At 38.7% G+C, this 18,144-nt stretch overlaps 2 protein-coding genes across 3 annotated transcripts in view; both read left to right on the top strand.

The window, feature by feature from the left end:
• The first annotated feature begins 270 nt into the window (after positions 1–270).
• Positions 271–9,975, top strand: tubgcp5 (tubulin, gamma complex associated protein 5). Its single transcript, XM_042415860.1, has 23 exons — positions 271–624; positions 742–795; positions 1,132–1,240; positions 1,737–1,833; positions 1,942–2,021; positions 2,203–2,338; positions 2,471–2,588; positions 3,266–3,355; positions 3,529–3,622; positions 3,718–3,970; positions 4,738–4,940; positions 5,059–5,174; positions 5,305–5,567; positions 5,703–5,901; positions 6,161–6,349; positions 6,441–6,623; positions 6,743–6,827; positions 6,914–7,034; positions 7,234–7,385; positions 8,688–8,813; positions 8,937–9,025; positions 9,320–9,420; positions 9,576–9,975. Exons 1-23 carry the CDS (start codon positions 491–493, stop codon positions 9,620–9,622), a joined length of 3,039 nt encoding a protein of 1,012 aa, XP_042271794.1. The 5' UTR covers positions 271–490; the 3' UTR covers positions 9,623–9,975.
• A 3,336-nt stretch (positions 9,976–13,311) lies between these two features.
• Positions 13,312–18,144, top strand: part of cyfip1 (cytoplasmic FMR1 interacting protein 1) — a 28,793-nt gene continuing 23,960 nt past the window's right edge. For both annotated transcript variants that reach the window (XM_042415982.1, XM_042415981.1), the window contains exon 1: positions 13,312–13,611. The gene's annotated coding sequence lies outside the window, so the exon portion shown is untranslated. The remainder of the gene's footprint in view (positions 13,612–18,144) is intronic.

The raw sequence follows: 18,144 nt of genomic DNA, 5'->3' as shown, positions 1-18,144 counted from the left end.
AATAAAGGTTTCACAAATCTTCATTTCTTTTTCATGAGTATAAATGGTGAAAAAACTGAGAATCAGACGCTAAATATCATTGTTTCCCTTAACTTTCCCCTTTACTCCGAATCTGAAGCTAACTTCAGCGTCGTCTTTAAGTAGTTTATTCAAGATATTGAACTTCTTGGCCGCACAAGTTGACAGTTCTTCATTTCCAAAGAAAATTAAATATCATATAAACACTTTTTAAATCGATTTTGAAGTCGCGCATGCGCACTCGTCTGTTGTAGGAGGCAAACGCAGCAGCGCGGCATTAGCTCGATGAATCAATGAATAGATAACGCTGAAGCTGTCCTGCCGTTTGCAACAAAGGACATTTAGCTAACATTTTCTTGTTTGTGCTAGCACTTTAGCTTCCACTAGGTCTGTCGCAAGCCTTGACAGAAAGACAGCTACATGCATATAACGTAAAGCTAACAGCAGCAGCAGCAGCACTGTCAACATCAGTATGGCACACTGGAGCACCTTCGAAAAGGAGACAGAGAGAGAAATCAAGAAGTTGATCAGTTGTATCAGCGGGATTGAGGATGAGGAGGACCAGAATTTTCAGCTGGCATTGAAATTCGCCTGGTCAAATTTTAGGTGAGTGAAGGTTGGTCACTGACAGGATTGGGAGCTAGCTTGTCAGCTGCTAACTTGTAACCCAGTGTTTACATCATACGGTGATGTTAGTGGGCTAATAGTCTGTTGTCTTGTCAGGTTTCATCGTTACCTGGACGTGGACAGCCATAAAGTCCAACGCAGTATAAATGGGTGAGTGTGTCTGTGTGGTGCTTGTTACTCTGCCTGTGTCTTTTGCAGGGGCGTAAGAGTTATTTTGTAATTCAAGGGGTCTATAGGGGTCCCCTCAGAAAGTTTCTCTAATGTCCCTGCATTGCCTGATATTCTTCATGCTGTACCATGGATCCATGGTTTGCATGTTTGAAAGATGTTCTCATGACAAAAACATAAAGAAAGACTTGGGTTAAGCCTCCACAATTTTGTTAATCTGACTGATTTAGCCATACAACCCGCCCCCCCCCCCCCCCTCATTAAAATATATAGATATTTCAGATGACACTCTTATGCGTAATCTGCTGTGTTTTTCAGAATCTATGAAAAGCTCATGGTCCACTCAGACTTGAGTAAAGCAGAAAGCTGGAGGAGGCTCACTAATGAGTTCCTGAACTCACCTTTACCTAATACAGATGGAACAAAGGTATGGCACAGAAAATATTCTCATTAATAGAGTGAGGGTCTATGATCTAAAACTGCCCTAAAGACAAATCCCTAGTAGATACTTTCAGGGCTGCAACTAACGATTATTTTCATTATCAATTAATCAGATACTTATTTTATCAATTAATTGCTTTGTTTATAAAATGTCAGAAAATAATGAAAAACGCCTGTTATGATTTCTTAGAGCCCAAGGTGATGTCTTCACATGTTTTGTTTTGTCCGATCAACAATCCAAAATCCAAAGACATGTATATATATCATGTATGTCACAAAAAGCTTAAAATTCTGACATTTGAGAAGCTACAACCATCTAATTTCTTGCATTTTTCCTTAAAAAATGACTTAAACAATTATTGATTGATTATCAAAATCGTTGCTGATTCATTTTCTGTCAATAAATAAATTGACTAATTGTTGCAGCACTAGATACTTTTCTTCGTCGTTCACGTTTCCTTTGGCTTTATTTGTTTTTGCAGACTGATGTGCACCACGGCATACTGTCACTGCTCCTCTCCTTGTCGGAGTCCCCCTCCAACACAAACTTCACTGAGAGACCCAGGGTGAAGGAGGCCGGTGAGCTGATGTTTCACTAATGTTTAATTTCATGTGTAATGTTGATGAATCCTGTTAAATGCTCACCTGTCAAGTTTATCATTATTTCTTCAACTGGTGTCTCTTCAGAACAAGAGGACAACTTTGACTGGGCTAAATATCTGATGGAGGGTGAGGACATAGACCTTGGACCATATCCAGATACCCCTGTGAGTAAATCATAACCAACCTGTCATTCAAGATATTTGTGCTCTAAAAAAATAGAGAGGACCTCAGTACACATTAATCCAGCTGAAGTTAAGCATTCTCACTTGAGTTGTCTTTTTTGGCTGCTGATGAATGTATTTGAAATGTTATTTATGAAATATCAAGTGTTATGTATTTTTTTAGGAATGGTCTGAGGAGGAGAGTGAGGATGAGGACAGCCAGCAGCCAATCAGCAGGGAGGATTCTGGGATCCAGTTGGACAGAACACCCCAGGAAGACCAGGACAACCCTAACAAGACAGTTGCAGTCACATGGACGGGTGGGAACCAATCATATTATATTTAACGGAGAATAGAATTTCAGATAATGAAACGCACATTAATATTGCGATAATGTGAAACAGACACAGGACACAGGAATGTGAAAATAATTCCAGTTTGTGTCTTTCCAGTGGGTGAGCCTGATGCCCGGGCCTGGCTCGAACAGCATGTAGTGACACCATACTGGGTGGCTCACGCGCCTCGCTTTCCTCACAGCTTGCATTTACACTCCAACTTGCTCAATGTGTGGTAAGACTCCAACATTTGTAAATGTTTTACTTTAGGATATAGCAGTAGGGTCACACTTACACACTTGCTCACATTTTGAGAATTAAAATGTAATAGTCTTGATGAAAAAGTCACATTATAAGTATAAAGTCATAATCTCAAGAAACAATAGTATTATTATAGATATAGAATATTAAGGCAATAACACTGAGAAAACAAAGTAATATTATGAGAATAAAGTCATAAATCAGTTACATTAATTATAAGAAATAACTATTATAAACAAAGCCATTATATTAGGAGAATATGCTCATAATATTTTAAGAAAAGTATATTTTTTAGAATTTTTACAGAACTCATTTTTTTCTTCAATAATGGTCATAATACTACATCGTAGTTTTTTAAAGCTGATACCAATATCCAGTATTTTGCCTCTTTGAAGAAAATTTAATGCTTTAAAAATATAATGAAAAATACCATAATACTGCACTTTCAATGATGATTTTGTTGCTTTGTTGCAGTTGAAAAGAAAGAAAAAACATCACAAAAATGCAAATTCCATAAATAACAAAATAGTTGATAGCAGCTAAGACTAATAGTTTATTTTTATAAACTACAGTGTTGGCAAATGTAGCAGTTTAGGTTATTTGTGAATTGAAAAGATTTCAAATGTTTATGCTCAGCGTTTCTCTTCACAGGGATCAACACTTGTACAACACTGATCCATTGTATCTACCAGAAGAAAAAGCCTTTGTCACAGAGACCCAAGTAATACGGGAGACACTGTGGTAAGATGTAATGATGCTGGTGTGTGACTGTGTTCCTTGTTCAAACTCTGAGAAATGTATCTCCTACTGTCTCACGTTATACCTTTTTATAATCAAGTAAATCCCTCAACATTTGAGTCATTGTTGGATTATAAGGGAAATGATCGTGTCCTTTACATGCTGTTGTGTTGCAGGCTTCTGTCTGGAGTTAAGAAACATTTTATATTCCAACATCATGATGGAAAAGTGTCAGTAAGGAATAACGTGGTCGTAACTCATCTGACCAGTGTAAGTTAAAAATCTGAAAATTCCTTGTATTATATCTTAATAAATGTGTCCTCTGTTTGCTGAAGGAAACGACCTTATCTCCCTCTGTGCTGCAGAACTGTCTGCGATCTGTGCTGGAGCATATCGCCGTGTACGGCCAGGCGGTGTTCAGGTTGCAGAAGTTCATAGATGAGGTGACGGGGTATAGTTCAGAGCCTTGCCCACCCGGCTCCAGTTCCTCCTACAGCTCCAAGAAGGGCTCCGAGCCTCCCTTCAGGACCTATCAGGCCTTTGTCTGGGCGCTCAACAAGTACTTTACCAGCTTTAAAGAGGAGCTGACCACAATTGAGAGAGAGATCATATGCAATGGCAAGTACAAGTATGGTTATGGGATTGAAAACCATTCGGTAAGATAGTATAACTCCATTCACAGTAATACTGGCTTAAGATAAAGCTGGCATCACAACACAAGTGATCTGGTGAAATATGATGACACAGTTTGTGTCATGTGTGTATAGTATGAAGAATCTTAACCTTATTAATACACACATCAGCATGTACTGTATGTGCCATCATGTCAGTGGAACAGCAATAAACTGGCAGATGGCTGAAATGATAAAAAGCTGGACAGTTTCAAAGTCCAGTTAAAACGATGATAATGCAGGCTTCAGGTTTGCATATCGTGATATCGATGCCCGTGTTTCAATCCAACTGTAAAAGAATGTACTGTACAAATCTTATAAGTAATGCATGAAAAATGTTAAACAACCCGTGAAGGAAACACCCATGTCATCCATAATTAGCTATTAGCATGTAGTGATGTGGTCAGATCTGGCCCTGGATTTTTAATAAGGTGAAGGATAGTTTTGTGCAAACACTGGTGAGCAAGAAACACCTCTCACTGTGTATTTATGGCTGTTTAATGAATAATGCAACAGGCATTCTTCATGGACGACATTTCGACATGTCACGGTATGAGAAACACTGGTGTTAATGCTAAAAATGAATGATGGCTGGATTCCATTTAGCTATTCATGCTGGCTAACTGTCATGACTTACTGGCACACTTGAATAGATAATAGAGGTTTCTCGCTTGCATCAGCCGGTATTTGATGAGTCATCCTCTTTTTTTGCAGATGAGACGGTGACTCTGTCTGTAGTTCTGGAGCGGCTCAGCCCTCACCTAGCACAGATCAAAGTGCTGCACAAAGTCTTTTGCACCGGGGTCGCTGAAGTCCCCCCCGAGACTCCGAATGTCGTGCGGGCTTCGCACTTGCTCAACACCCTGTACAAGGCAATCATTGAATATGACAGTGTCGGGGAAGCTTCAGAGCAAGCTGTGAGTTTTGTCTTGAGTGCTTTGTTCAGTGAATTCAACACAAGAGAGAGTTCATGGATCTTAAGGAAACAAATCTGTGTGTGTGATCATTCCTGTGTGTCATCTTTTCTTATTCTAGGTGGCTTTATTGTTTTCACTATGGACAGAGACAGTCAGACCATATCTGGAGATTGTGGATGAATGGATTGTTCATGGCCACCTGTTTGATCCTGCCAAAGAGTTCATCATCCAGAGGTTTGGACCCCAAGAACCTTAAAACATCTATTCTATCATGACTTTTTAACCTAACATTTTGGCTGTTATACTACACTAAATTACATTTGATTTGCTGAATTTGAAAACACCCGCTCTTATTATTGCCCAGGAACAAAGATGTCCCGGTGAACCACAGAGACTTCTGGTACGCCACCTACACACTGTACAGCGTGTCTGAGACGGTGGAGAACGAGGAGAAGCTGAGCGATGCAGCCAGCGGCAGCTCTGGAGGCGATCAGGGCAACAAGCAGCTCACCATGGTGTCCTTCCTCAAGCCTGTCCTCAAGCAGATCATCATGGCTGGGAAGTCCATGCAGCTGCTCAAAAATCTGGACTGTAAGGAGGTTGAGCAGTCAGAGAGATCCTCCAGAGGTCAGTGTTTTCCCTGCAAATGTTACTGTATTTAATTTGTGGGCTTGAAACAGTTTTTTAAGTTTCAGCTTTTTTTGCTGAACAGAACAGAGCTTGAACAATTTCTTGAAAAACGTACAACATGTTACATTGCAGATGCAGAGAGGAAGAGTTTATACGCACTGTTTCTGGAGTCAGTGCAGTCACGCCTCTGCAGCCAAGAGGAATCTCCGACAGACACAGTGACTGAAGAACTGGCCACTAAGAGGAGCCTTATAAAGATGCAGTCCATCATTGCACAGCATCTGGCGATCGATCATGTCCATGATCCATTGCTGGCCATCAACTTTGCCAGGTAAGCATTAATCACAGCATTTAAACTACCTATTGAATACTAGCTAATACTAGCTCTGTGAAAGCATTCATTTAATTTCATGAATTTGTCATTTATAAAAAACATTATGTAATGCCTTTTTGCAGCTGCTGGTTTCATAATCTCACAAAAGGCTCTGTCTAAAGATATGATTTTCAAATGGATTATATTTTTTTTGTGCGAGACCTGCATGGATAAACTCAGAGTTTTAAAATCTTAAATGTCATGTGTTTTCCTTCAGACTCTACTTGGAGCAGAGTGACTTCCATGAGCGCTTCTCCGGAGGTGATTTCATCGTGGACCGCTCTTCTCAGTCTGTCACCTGCCAGACGTTTGAGCTCACGCTGCGCTCTTGCCTCTACCCGCACATCGAAAGACGGTATATCGAGTGCTGTGGGAACCTAATGAAGACTCTGAAGAAAGACTACAAGTAAGCATCATGTTTGGGGTTACATGATTTAAATAATTACTTTTTTTCGTTACTGCATATAGAGAATTTGAGTCCCTTGATATCTCCACAGGCTGCTGGAGTACCTCCAAGCTATGAGGAACTATTTCCTGCTGGAAGCCGGAGACACCATGTACGACTTTTACACCGCCATCTTTGACAAGGTGCAGGAGAAGGAGAGCTGGCAGCAGCTGTCTTTTCTCAACGTTCAGCTGCAGGAGGCAGTTGGACAGCGCTACCCTGAGGACAGCAGCAGGTACTGCATGTATTTGTGTGTGAAGAATTAGACTGATTATTTGAAGAATAATGTCACAGGACAGTGTTTTCTTGTATTATTAAAAATGTCTATTTTTCCATTATTTCATATTTTCTCAGATTGTCAATATTCTTGGAGACCATCGACCCTGCTAGGAAAAAACACCCTGTAAATAATCTAGAAGTGCTTACCCTCAGTTACAAGGTAAACAATTTGAATGTGTTTGTTTAGATTTTATCAATGTTTTTTTTTTTTAATGCCATACTGACATTTGGTTATTTTTCTCACAGGTTCCCTGGCCTGTTGACATTGTGATCAGCTCAGAGTGTCAGAAGATCTACAATCAAGTGTTTCTCCTCCTGCTGCAGATCAAATGGGCCAAATACAGTTTGGACACACTTCGATTCAATGGTATGACTTAGGATGGCACTTAAAAATCAGTATTTATAATACTGTATTCTCCACAATAGGGCTCAGTTCAGTGATATATATGTATGAAAACAAGTCAGTTGTTTATGATGCATGAATATCTTCAGTATGTGGAGAATCTCCCCCCTTGCATTTATGCTGAGGGTTTCTCTAATATATGAAATATGTTTAATTCTCATAGAGTTCACAAACATCACTAAGAAACTGGAGGGAGCTTTGGCTGAGGAAGTAAAAGTCAAAGAACCTATAAATCAACAGATTCATCGGATGTGTCTGTTGCGGGTCAAACTGATGCACTTTGTCAACAGCCTTCACAACTACATCATGACCAGGGTGAGACGAGCACTGAGCATTTTGACTTGTCATGGCAGGAAAAGCACAGGTGTTCCTAATAACATTAACGATGGCTCCGTTATGTTCAAGTGTCACCAGGACCCTGAAACTGAAGCAGCTAAATGGAATTCAGCCATTAATTTTATTATTTACACCTGTGCTTTTCCATTGTTTTATCATCAGTCTTGCACTGTATTTGAAGGATCATACATGTGGTTTCAAATGTTTCAACCATTTTTTTTTTTTTTAGAAATGATGTGTACTGTTTATTACTGACCCACCATTTTCCAAAGTATATTGTTCTGACTGTATGTTGTACTATCAATCAAAACAATAACAAAAGATGGAGTTGGATGATGATGTTGTGAAGTAGTGTGGGATCATGGGAGTTGTTGTCTTCATTGTTAAACAACCAGCCTCTCCCTGTTATGATTCCTTCAGTGTTCATCATTCAGGAGGTTTTTACTGGTAGGGGTCTCCTCCTCTCTAGAACAAACATAAAAGGGGATTAAAACTGGTAAAAACACTGAATAAAGCGGTTTCACGTAAAAAAATCAGTGCTTCTCCAACGGTGTTCGGCAGGCACAGGACGTCAGGGAGGGGCTGCTGGCCGAGCGGCTATAAACATTTGCTCAACTTGTTTCTCTGGAACCAGAAATCCTTCATCTAGTTAAAAGGTATAGTTAAAAACAACCAAGATCTAAGAAGTTTACCATAAAAATGTGGCTTAAAACTGAAAAAAGTCAGCTTTATGACAAACACAATGCCAATGTATAATCTTGTATGTGTATACTCTTTTGTAGACGCCATTGTGGCGAACAACCACAACGCTGACACATGCAACTTGTGTGCGTATACTCTTTGGTAGAGGGGCACGACGCCATTGGCAAGCAACCAAATGAAACCGACCGTTACTTTGATTAAAATTACAGATTTCTCTGGGTTTGAAAATGGTTGGAGACAGTTGGGATACTGTCAGTATACAACTCAACAAAATATATAACGTAGGTCTAGTTGTTTTTAGACATTTTAATGTGAAATAGTTACATATTATAGGAGGACAGTCCAATTTACCAGATTTTAGATTAAACTGTCAAACAGTAACTTGTTAAAACAAGAAATTACCAAATTTGTATCATGCTCTTCATAGAAAACAAAGCTGTCTGGAAGGTAGGAAATCAATCTAAAAACATATGGTATGCTTTGGAAAATGGTCAGAGGCTAATTTATACACAACTGCCTTTAAATTGAACTGAATGATTTTCATATAATCTTTTACTTGTCTATGCTGTTTCTTGACAGATTCTGCACAGCACGGGACTGGAGTTTCAGCACCAAGTACAGGAAGCAAAGGACCTGGACCAGCTGATCAAGATCCATTACAGATATTTAGCAACCATTCATGACCGCTGTTTACTGAGGGAGAAGGTAAACATCACTTCACTCATTGTACTCCCTGTTCACGTAAGGGTAGTAGTGTGTGTGGCTCCATACATGCATTTACAACAGTTCATTCATCCACTGTTATCCTCTGCTCTCGTGTTCTCTCAGGTCAGCTTTGTGAAGGAGGCAATAATGAAGGTTCTCAATCTAGTCCTCATCTTCTCTGAACGATGGCAAGCTGGATTTGGAGCCTGGAAGTAAGAGCTCTCATGTAGACAGAAGAGAAATAACAAGCTGTCATTTATAGTGTTTATTGCATCTGTGAGCAATAAACGTACACACATATATCTATATATATATATATAATGTCAGTATATTTGTGGTGAAGTAGTTTAAAGATGACAAGGTGTTCATGATTTATGTTTTAATTCCAAACCATTTAAAAACTATCACAGAAGAACAAGCCAGAAACCGTGTATCAAATCTGTGCTGCTGTAGCTTTCTTGGCAGGCCTTTTGTGACTAAATGTTGTGTTTATCTTTTGATTGCAGGATTGAGTCCATTGATAAAATGGAGTCAGATTTCAAAAACTGTCACATGTTCCTTGTGACGATACTCAATAAGGCTGTATGTCGTGGCTCCTTTCCTCATCGTAAGTAAAACACTGGTTCTCGGTTGAATTAATACAGACCTTTGATTTTTAATGAACTACATGTTAGATTTATGCTCTGCAAGCACATTTTGAAACGTTGTTATTGGTTAACATGGAGGTAATATGATGTTTCTTTTCTTTTCCTTCGTGTACAGTGGAGTCCCTCGCGCTCTCTCTGATGGCAGGGTTCGAGCAGTGCTGAAGAATGCGTCTGCTTTGGCGCGATCGGACTGAAGTCCACTGTTTGTTTCTTTGTCTCGTTACTGTCTGTTCTCTGACTGCTGTCATTGTCCTGTGATGATGTGCAACATATGATGTCACTATCTGATCAGACTGTCGGAGACGGACTCGGACTGCATGGCATTGGAGGACAATATGTGTCTTTTTGGGGCCGTAGTCAAACAAGCTGCTTGTGAACACACAGCACCACACATCAACTTATTGTAAATATTGAAAAAATTGTACTTTTTGTAAAGGTCTTTTTCTACGAGCTGTCATGTTGATTGTTAATAATGTGTTATATATATATGAAGCACAATAAATCTTGCGCTATGATGTAGGTGTATATGTCATGTTTAATATTTAACATAGTTCAACCTTGCTTTAGGGCTGTGCGATATGACGATATACATCGTATGACGGCAGAAAAACATATCATTTCATATTATGCTCTCGTTTATATCATGACACAAATCACACTCCTTACGGCAATATTTTTCAGAATTGGACTCTGTCCATCTTTTGCAGATTGCATTGATAAATTACTCCTCTTGGCTTTTTACTCACAAAGCTTTTATTGCACTTACAGTAACATAATGAGTGTAGTCGTCAACCCTCCAACTCTCCACCGCTGTCTGTCTCTCCTCTGCTACGCTGCACACATACGGGGACCAACTGTTTATTCATTGAATTAAAATTGAATTGGATAACCAAGATATAATATACTCGTATGTATGCACACTGCATGAACATGCTAGTGTAAGTAAGGGTATTTATTGGTCAGTAAGTGAAAATTCAGCTGCAAGTAGTAATATAGCTCTACTAACAAATAAAATGTGTTCATTAAAATTAACAATTTTCTTTTGCAGGTGAAAAATAGTATTAAAAGTTTAATAAATATCCATCAGCAGGTCTGTTGCCAGAGGTTTCCAAACTTTCTTGTTATCAACTCCTACAGTGTGTATAATTCCTTTGCTTTACAAATTAAAGTGAAATACTTTGTGCCAGGAGGAATTCTATCTATTGTAATCAGAACTCAGTTGTCTCTACTGTAAGCAGGAGATGGCATGCTACCAATGAGCCCATCAAAGGGCCTAACAAAATTGCTTGTCATCAGCACACTGAGGGTCATTTCTCCTGACGTTGTGATTCAGGGCAACAGACATTTGAGGTATTGCAGAATGCACAGGACATTGATAAAATGTGGTCTTTCTCTTGCAGCAGTCTACTGTAAGCTGTGATTTTAGGCTTTTTTAAAGTGACCTTTCCAGACCTCGCTCCAGGTAGACCTGATGACGTTTCATAGCCGCAAATTACAATTCCTTATTGCACAACCTGTGTTGCTGTATGGCTTAAATCAAATTGATAACCTTAGGTAAATATGCACAACATGGAATTTTCTCATTCTTTCTTTTTCATCTAGTATGTCTAGTATAAAAGGGAAATTATCTTTATCCTGTTCTTATTTATCTTATTTCAATGGTTATAGTTTTAAAAAGGATGGCGCAGTGGATCATCAGCTGTATGGCATTTAGAGTTTACATGTCTTTGTGTGTGAGTGTCCTGTGATGGGTGCTCAAGTTTTCTCCCATAGCCCAAAAACAAAAACATTTCTAAATATGTTTGTGTGTATCAGCCTGTTGCCCTTTGTGTCCTGTGATACGCTTCAACTCCACAACCTTGAACTACATGTACATGATTTGACAAACTGATGGATGGATGTATTTTTAACTAATAATGGAAGTGTATGTATGTGTGTATTCTTGAACGTTGTATTAAAAATGTATTTGCCTTTTATCCTTTTTGAAAATTAAGTTATTGAAAGTGATTTTCCTTCTTTATACAGTAATAGTATAATTCTTTGGCAGGTTACTATAATATTAGTAACTTTAAATTACATTGTTATATTAATGCCTATTGTTATATTAACGTCAATTTTCTTTATTTGATACAATAATACAAAACAAGCCCTTGGTATGGTCACATTTTGGCATTTTTAATGAATGGAGAAAGAATGATTATAATGACAATAGCATCTACCTACTACTATTCAAACATCCATATTTTAGCCATACTTAAGAGTATTTATTGTACACAATCAGGTCCATCCACAGTGTAGACTGTGAACCACACACAATTAATATCAATTAACAATTTGTGTGCAAACAACAAATATGACTCAATGGCATGCTACACCTGTAAGGTCAAAAAACTGTCTCATCCAGCAAACAACACACCTGCTCTGTGATTACTGCCTCACCTATGTGTACCTTCCTCATACTCCACGTACCAGCAACTGTGCAAAAAGGGAATTACTACAGGTGAAAACATACTGCTGCATATACATAATGAACATGATACAAACATGGCTCCAACAACAATTAAGATAAACTAATAAATTGATGATCTAACTGGTAAAAATCTAATTTATCAACTAGTTCATAAATTCAACAATTGCAACAATTTGCACGATGGGTGATTGAGCCTTCTGCTCTACTGCACCACGCTTGTGGAACAGCTTTCCTAACCATCTGAGGGCAGCACAGACCCTAGACTCTTTTAAAAAAGACCTAAAAACTTTTCTATTCAGGAAGGCTTTTTCATCTTAACTCTTATTAATATTTTCTTTATGTTGTATGTTCTATGTTATTTATACTTTGAGTTTCACTATGAATGAAAAGTGTGGTACAAATGAAATGTGTTGCTATATTTATTAGACAAATACCTATTCTGGAGCTAGGTATTAACAAAAAATCATAATTTAGTCTTCCCTGTTCTGCAATACATTTATTAATATGTCTAGATTCATGTCTTTTTCTTATCCTTACAGTGTTTTTTGAATAACATATATGCATTGATCAAGTCTGTTGGTTCTCTGCACTATTTTATCCCTATCCTCTATAATGTTTCTTTTTCTATTTAAATTATAAGGATGTTACTATATAGATTCACTGACAAATTGGCATTCATGCACTTAATTATGTTATTTATGTATGTTATTGTACATCCTTGAACTATGACTAATGCCATTTGGGGGTAGATATATTTAATTTGTGATGACATTGAAAAAGTTTTGGGTTTTTTTTTGACAAATTGAGACTTTTGTCCCTAATTTACCTTCCCCTTTGCCTTTTTTTATAGAATGGATTTAATAGGTTGAATAACACTAAGATTCATAATACATATTAGAATGTTTGTTATTAATTTACTTGTTCTTTTCTATTTTTTAACCTTTGGAGTGGTTTGCGGTTACATGGATGTTGCTTTAGATTTATTGCTATCATTATATTGCGTCATTTCGTATCTTTCTAATCTTTTTAATGTTATTTTCTGACTGGTGACGCAATGAGTAAATTTAAGGTGCTCTGATTGGATGATTGCGGCAGCTTCTGTGTGTGTATATATATAGGGACTGTTGTGATGCCCATATACCTGATTAAAAGTTCGGACAGACCCAAACGTTGTAATCTAATAAATATTTAATTTAATTCTCATTGTTTTCGGGTCATTAGGCTACTAAAAAAGCTTGAATTGGTTTAATTAAAGGTTTTGCCATGATTCCACATGCTACGCTGTGTTTGATGGGGATAGTTTTTTTGGGGGGGGGGAGGGGGCACTAATAACCCTCCATACCCCCGGGCACGTTCCTACTGTACATTCCTGTGACTTTAGCTCTTATCCTCCGCGTCCCAGCCCTAGTGGAGGAGGCCAGCACCGCAGCTCTCAGCAGAGTTTCCTGTTGAGTTTCCCTGTTTGAGGGACAGGAACTCCCTGCTCGACTTCTCTCCCCCGCCCATGATAATAACACCCACCGAGGAAACACTCCGCTGGCCGACGACTGGAAAAACTTGGAGTTGAAGACTTCCGAAGACGGGACTTAGCAGCCGCTGGAAGGAGTCAACTATCCGGCCAAATGGCTCTCTAATCGGGTCAATAAACGCACAAGTTTTCCCTGATAACCAACAGCTCCGGGTGAGTAGGAGTGATTCATCGTCAAGTTGGTTTCAGAGTGTATATCCAGCTAGTTAACTCCCCCACGGAGGAGGAAAAAAAAGCTGTGCGGCGTTGCTTTGGGTGTAGTCTTCCTAACGTCGTTTTGGTTAAGTTGTCCGTTAAAAAAACAACTAACTCTTATCAAATGTTTGGCAGAATTAAAAGCTTGAGGGGGTTAACAGCTTGTTGCTTTGCCAAGCCATTTTCCTGGCTCACAGGCCCGAGCTGTGACTAATCTCAGGCCACGGCACCGAGCCTGTAACTAGCCATACCACGGCTACATGTTGGAGGCAGGTCCTCCCACACCTTTTCCACATCAAAGGCTCCAAATTAGGTCAACTTTCTCGCTCAGAAGTTCGTTTTAGGTGAATTTATCTGAACTAGTGTTAGAAGTGAGCAGTGTCCGCCAGGTGTGATAGCCGCAACAGGGACAAAGAGACTCCAACTTCTCAGTAGTAAAAACTTTTCACTGTCAGCGACTGAAAAGATGTGAAACTCAACATTTTATGATTTTGCTGGGAATGCTGTCTCTTTCTATTTTGTTTGTTGTTTTGAGAATGACAGTAAGCAGGACAGATGTTGTGTTCAGGAACCCCGACTGCGCTCCGCACCCTCTTCTTGATGTTGCATTCACGGCACAGCTATTCACTGTAAATACCGGAGCAGTTTCAAACATTTCTAAAAATGTACGTCACTTTGATATTTGGAGACATTTCTTTTTAGTGATATCTTAAGAATATATCGTCATTTTAGGGGCAAATTGTGGCAACTGTTGAGTTGAATGTCCATCAAAAACACTTGGAAACGTGTGTGCCTGTACGGTAAAATGAGGAGTCAAACATGCAACATTTGCTGCTCTGTTACTTTTACTGCTCTCTTATCATTGTTAGCTGGGAGGATACAAGGGAAGGAAGGAAGGAGGGTAATATGAAATGAAGATACTGTTGGTAAAGCCACATCTGATGTTACTTTGGTGAGCGTGGTGTTTTTCTCTCTTTGCGGTTGAACCTCTACTTCAAGGATGCAGTGACGTCAATTTTAGCAGGTGATGAGCTACAGTGTACTGTTTATAACAGAGCGATGATAACACTGAAATTGAATAATAGGTTCCCATTTCCCACAGTTGTTCTGTATTGATCACTAATTAAACTTTTGTGAGAATGTAGATTGGTCAAATCTCTTAAGAGGGCTCAACTAATGCTTGTTTGGAGGGCTTTACTGAATACTTTACTAAGTAGGCTTGAAAGTTTTAAGTTTTAAGTATCGAACAGCACTCTATACTTGTGTAGAGAATGCATTTAGAGTTTCCTTTTTAATAGATATGAGTCCAAAGAAAATATGTTGTCAATTTCCCCTGTTTGCCTTCTATACCAAATATATCAAGACAAACCAAATCTAGACTGCATCTGGATTTATTTTGCTTTGATAGGGAAGTAACTATGATGCGACATCCTCCTAAATGCGTGTTTAAAGTCAGGGTGTTAAAATTATTATCACACCTCGGTCTAAATAAACAAACAAACTTCTTCAGAGGACTGTGTGGCTGGCACACGGCAACTAGCTGATGAAGTCACGTTTTGTGTTTTTCGGTGCAATTATTTGCCACCTTCTGAGGAAAGCTAAATGTTGTGCAGCTTGTGGCTGTTGCTTCTGTTTCTCACTTGAAAGGACTGTATTGTATGTGTGGCTTCCTCTGCATCTTCAGATGTGAAAGGACCTATGAATGTGTGATGTGCTGGTATTTGTTTGTAGCAGAACCTGCTAAAGTGTCAAATTATTCAGCCCTGTCAGACATGACGCAGGTGCAAGTCATACTGTACTACAGTTTGACGTTTCCTTTTTTGAAAAGAATGCTGCGTGACTGCTGTTTTCCTACAGTATCTACCTTTTTAAAAGGTCAGTTACACAAATGACAAAAACCCCATATTTTCTTCGTACTTGTGAGGATATCCAGCCATGCTGATAGGTTCAGAGGTTTTGAGCTATCGGTCTTTAACATTCCTGCTGCCACTCTACTACAATGAAGGTGAATGGAGTTCTATTTGTGTCACTGACAGCATAGAAAAAAGGACATTTGAAAGACTAAACAGCAGCACGTCTTAAGGAACAATGTCCTCGTTAGTCTAGATCAGTGGTTCCCGACCTTTATTGTCTACCATACCTCCATGTCAGATTATTATGCTATTCATTAGATAAAAGTGGATATTGCACAGTCAGAGTTTAGGTTGGTTTGGACAAGTTTGCATTCATACTTTTACAGCTGCAACAATTGTAGCGATTAATCGACAGAAAATAAATCTGTAATTTTGAAAGCAAAAATGCAAGCATCTTCTGTTTGCAGCTTCTTGAATGTGAATATTTTCTGGGTTTTTTTAGCCTTCTATGACAGTAAACTGAATATCTTTGGCTTGTGGGCTGTTGGTCAGGACAAAATGAAACATTTTAGGATGCACCTTGAGCTTTATGAAACAGCTGACATTTTCACCATTTTCTGACATTTTATCGACCAGACAAAGGAGAAAATAAATGATAGATGAATCAATAATGAAAATTGTTAGTTGCAGCCCTACATAATTCTACCACATAGAGTGGCAGTTTCATATGGCAGACAGTAGTCTCGTCACTCATCTGACTTTACTTTATGTCTCTTGGTCAATTTTGTAATTTTATCTTGTCTGATAAAACTGTGTGATTTCACACAAGTGACAAGAAGCTTAAATCAACTATTAGTGGTATCATTGTTACTGTTGTGTGGTGGTGCCTTGTGTATGCCCTCCGCTTCGCACACCTAGGTTACCTACTTGAGGCTGGTTTAAGCTCCTTACCGTGTAATTACTGAGGGAGCGCAACAAACACATGGTGTGCAACTTCAGCAGTGGGCGTAATGGCCAACAACCTGGCAGGCTAAATTAACTCTTTTAAGAGGCATGACTTTTCTAATTTGTCTCTTGTCTGGCTCTTAGTTTTACAAGAGGAGACAGCTCGAGAGGCTGCAGTCTTAAGAGGAACTGTGCTCTAAAGCAAAAGCCACCAGGGTTCCCTTTTTTTTTGATAATGGACGTGGTTTCTTTGTTCAGTTAAAGAAAACCGAAAGGCTCAACAATAGTTGTCCTTGCTGCGGTAAGACCTTTCGTCAAATCTACTGTATGTATTTTATTTTCTGTGTATTTTCTGACAAACAGTATCCAAGCACAACATTTATTTTATATCTCATCGGCTACTTTCAGTTTCTTGGACGTCAGTTTTTCAGTCCTTCCCCTGTCGTGAAGAAGACCCCACATCACATGCTCTCATTGTCTGGGACTCATACTTCCCTGTTTTGTTGCTGAGATGACTGATCTGCAGTCTTCCATGCTGCTTGCTTGACTGTTTGCCGTTCAGTTTGGCAACCTAAAAAAAGATGTTTGGCTAAGTCATTAATGAGACATAGCCCACTCTGAGTACCGCTTTACATAGATCTTCCCATTTGACTTCCTTCCCTCTTTCATAAGCTGCATTTTGCAATTAACCACAGCTATATTTACTCTCTAAGTTTATTATGACACGGTTTTAGTTTCGTTGGCTTTGTACTCCAACACATTGGATATGAAATGCAGCACTATGAGGATCAAGTTCTGACTTACAGCTTTAATTTAAAGGTTATTGAGTGAACAGTGGAGGAACTGTGACATGTATTAAAAAGGTTGCAGTTCCTACACTTTTCACCCAATATGTACAGTCATTGTGTCATTTCAAGTTCATCACGCTGGAATAATGTGTCATTGTCCAAAATAGGAACTGCATTTCATTGTTTATACGTTTATGAGGTGATAAATCTACTTGTCAGGTATATGATACTGTTGTTCAGAGCAAGATGCTTTATTGACCCCCAGTAGACCTTCTTGTGCTTTAAAAAAATGATGGAATGGTGTTGTACTATTAAAAAGTCATTTTCAGAATTATACATTTAATGTAACATGGCCTAATGTACTAAGAAATGCCCTTAAAGGTACCCCGTGGATTTTTTTGCCAATTTAAAAAAAAAAAAAAAAAAGTATTTTAAATCCTACATTGTTTACATCCATGTTCACTAGCTTGCAGCCTTCTTCTTCTCTGCCACAGCCACTGGTAGATCAGTGAAATCATGTGAAACTATTAGTCTCTCAAAAAGTAACTTGACTAACTAATTTGACTATACATCTTTTTGGCATTTGAAATAACTTAATTTATGTAATCTCATTAATGCATGGAGGTCCTAAAGGTAGAGGTAAAGGTTCATTTTCATCATCAAAAGCTTACAGCTGCTTTTGTAATGGGATGCAGTTTGCTGTGGTCACTGTGCACTTTGTAGAGATCTTTGTAGATTGCACGCTCGGGCTTGCAGTTACTGTCTTCTGTATTCTTTGCATAAAATCTACTAACGTTATATTATAAGGAGCTGAAGTCCCATGTCCTCACCTAGCTGGCCTTTGTTCCACTAACATCTCTCACTCAATTTATTTCTAAGGAAGACTTTGTTTTTATCAGCCTTGC

The sequence above is a fragment of the Thunnus maccoyii genome, chromosome 7 (genome assembly GCF_910596095.1).
Source record: "Thunnus maccoyii chromosome 7, fThuMac1.1, whole genome shotgun sequence".
NCBI lineage: Eukaryota > Metazoa > Chordata > Actinopteri > Scombriformes > Scombridae > Thunnus > Thunnus maccoyii.
This window is presented reverse-complemented; position numbering and strand designations above follow the sequence as displayed.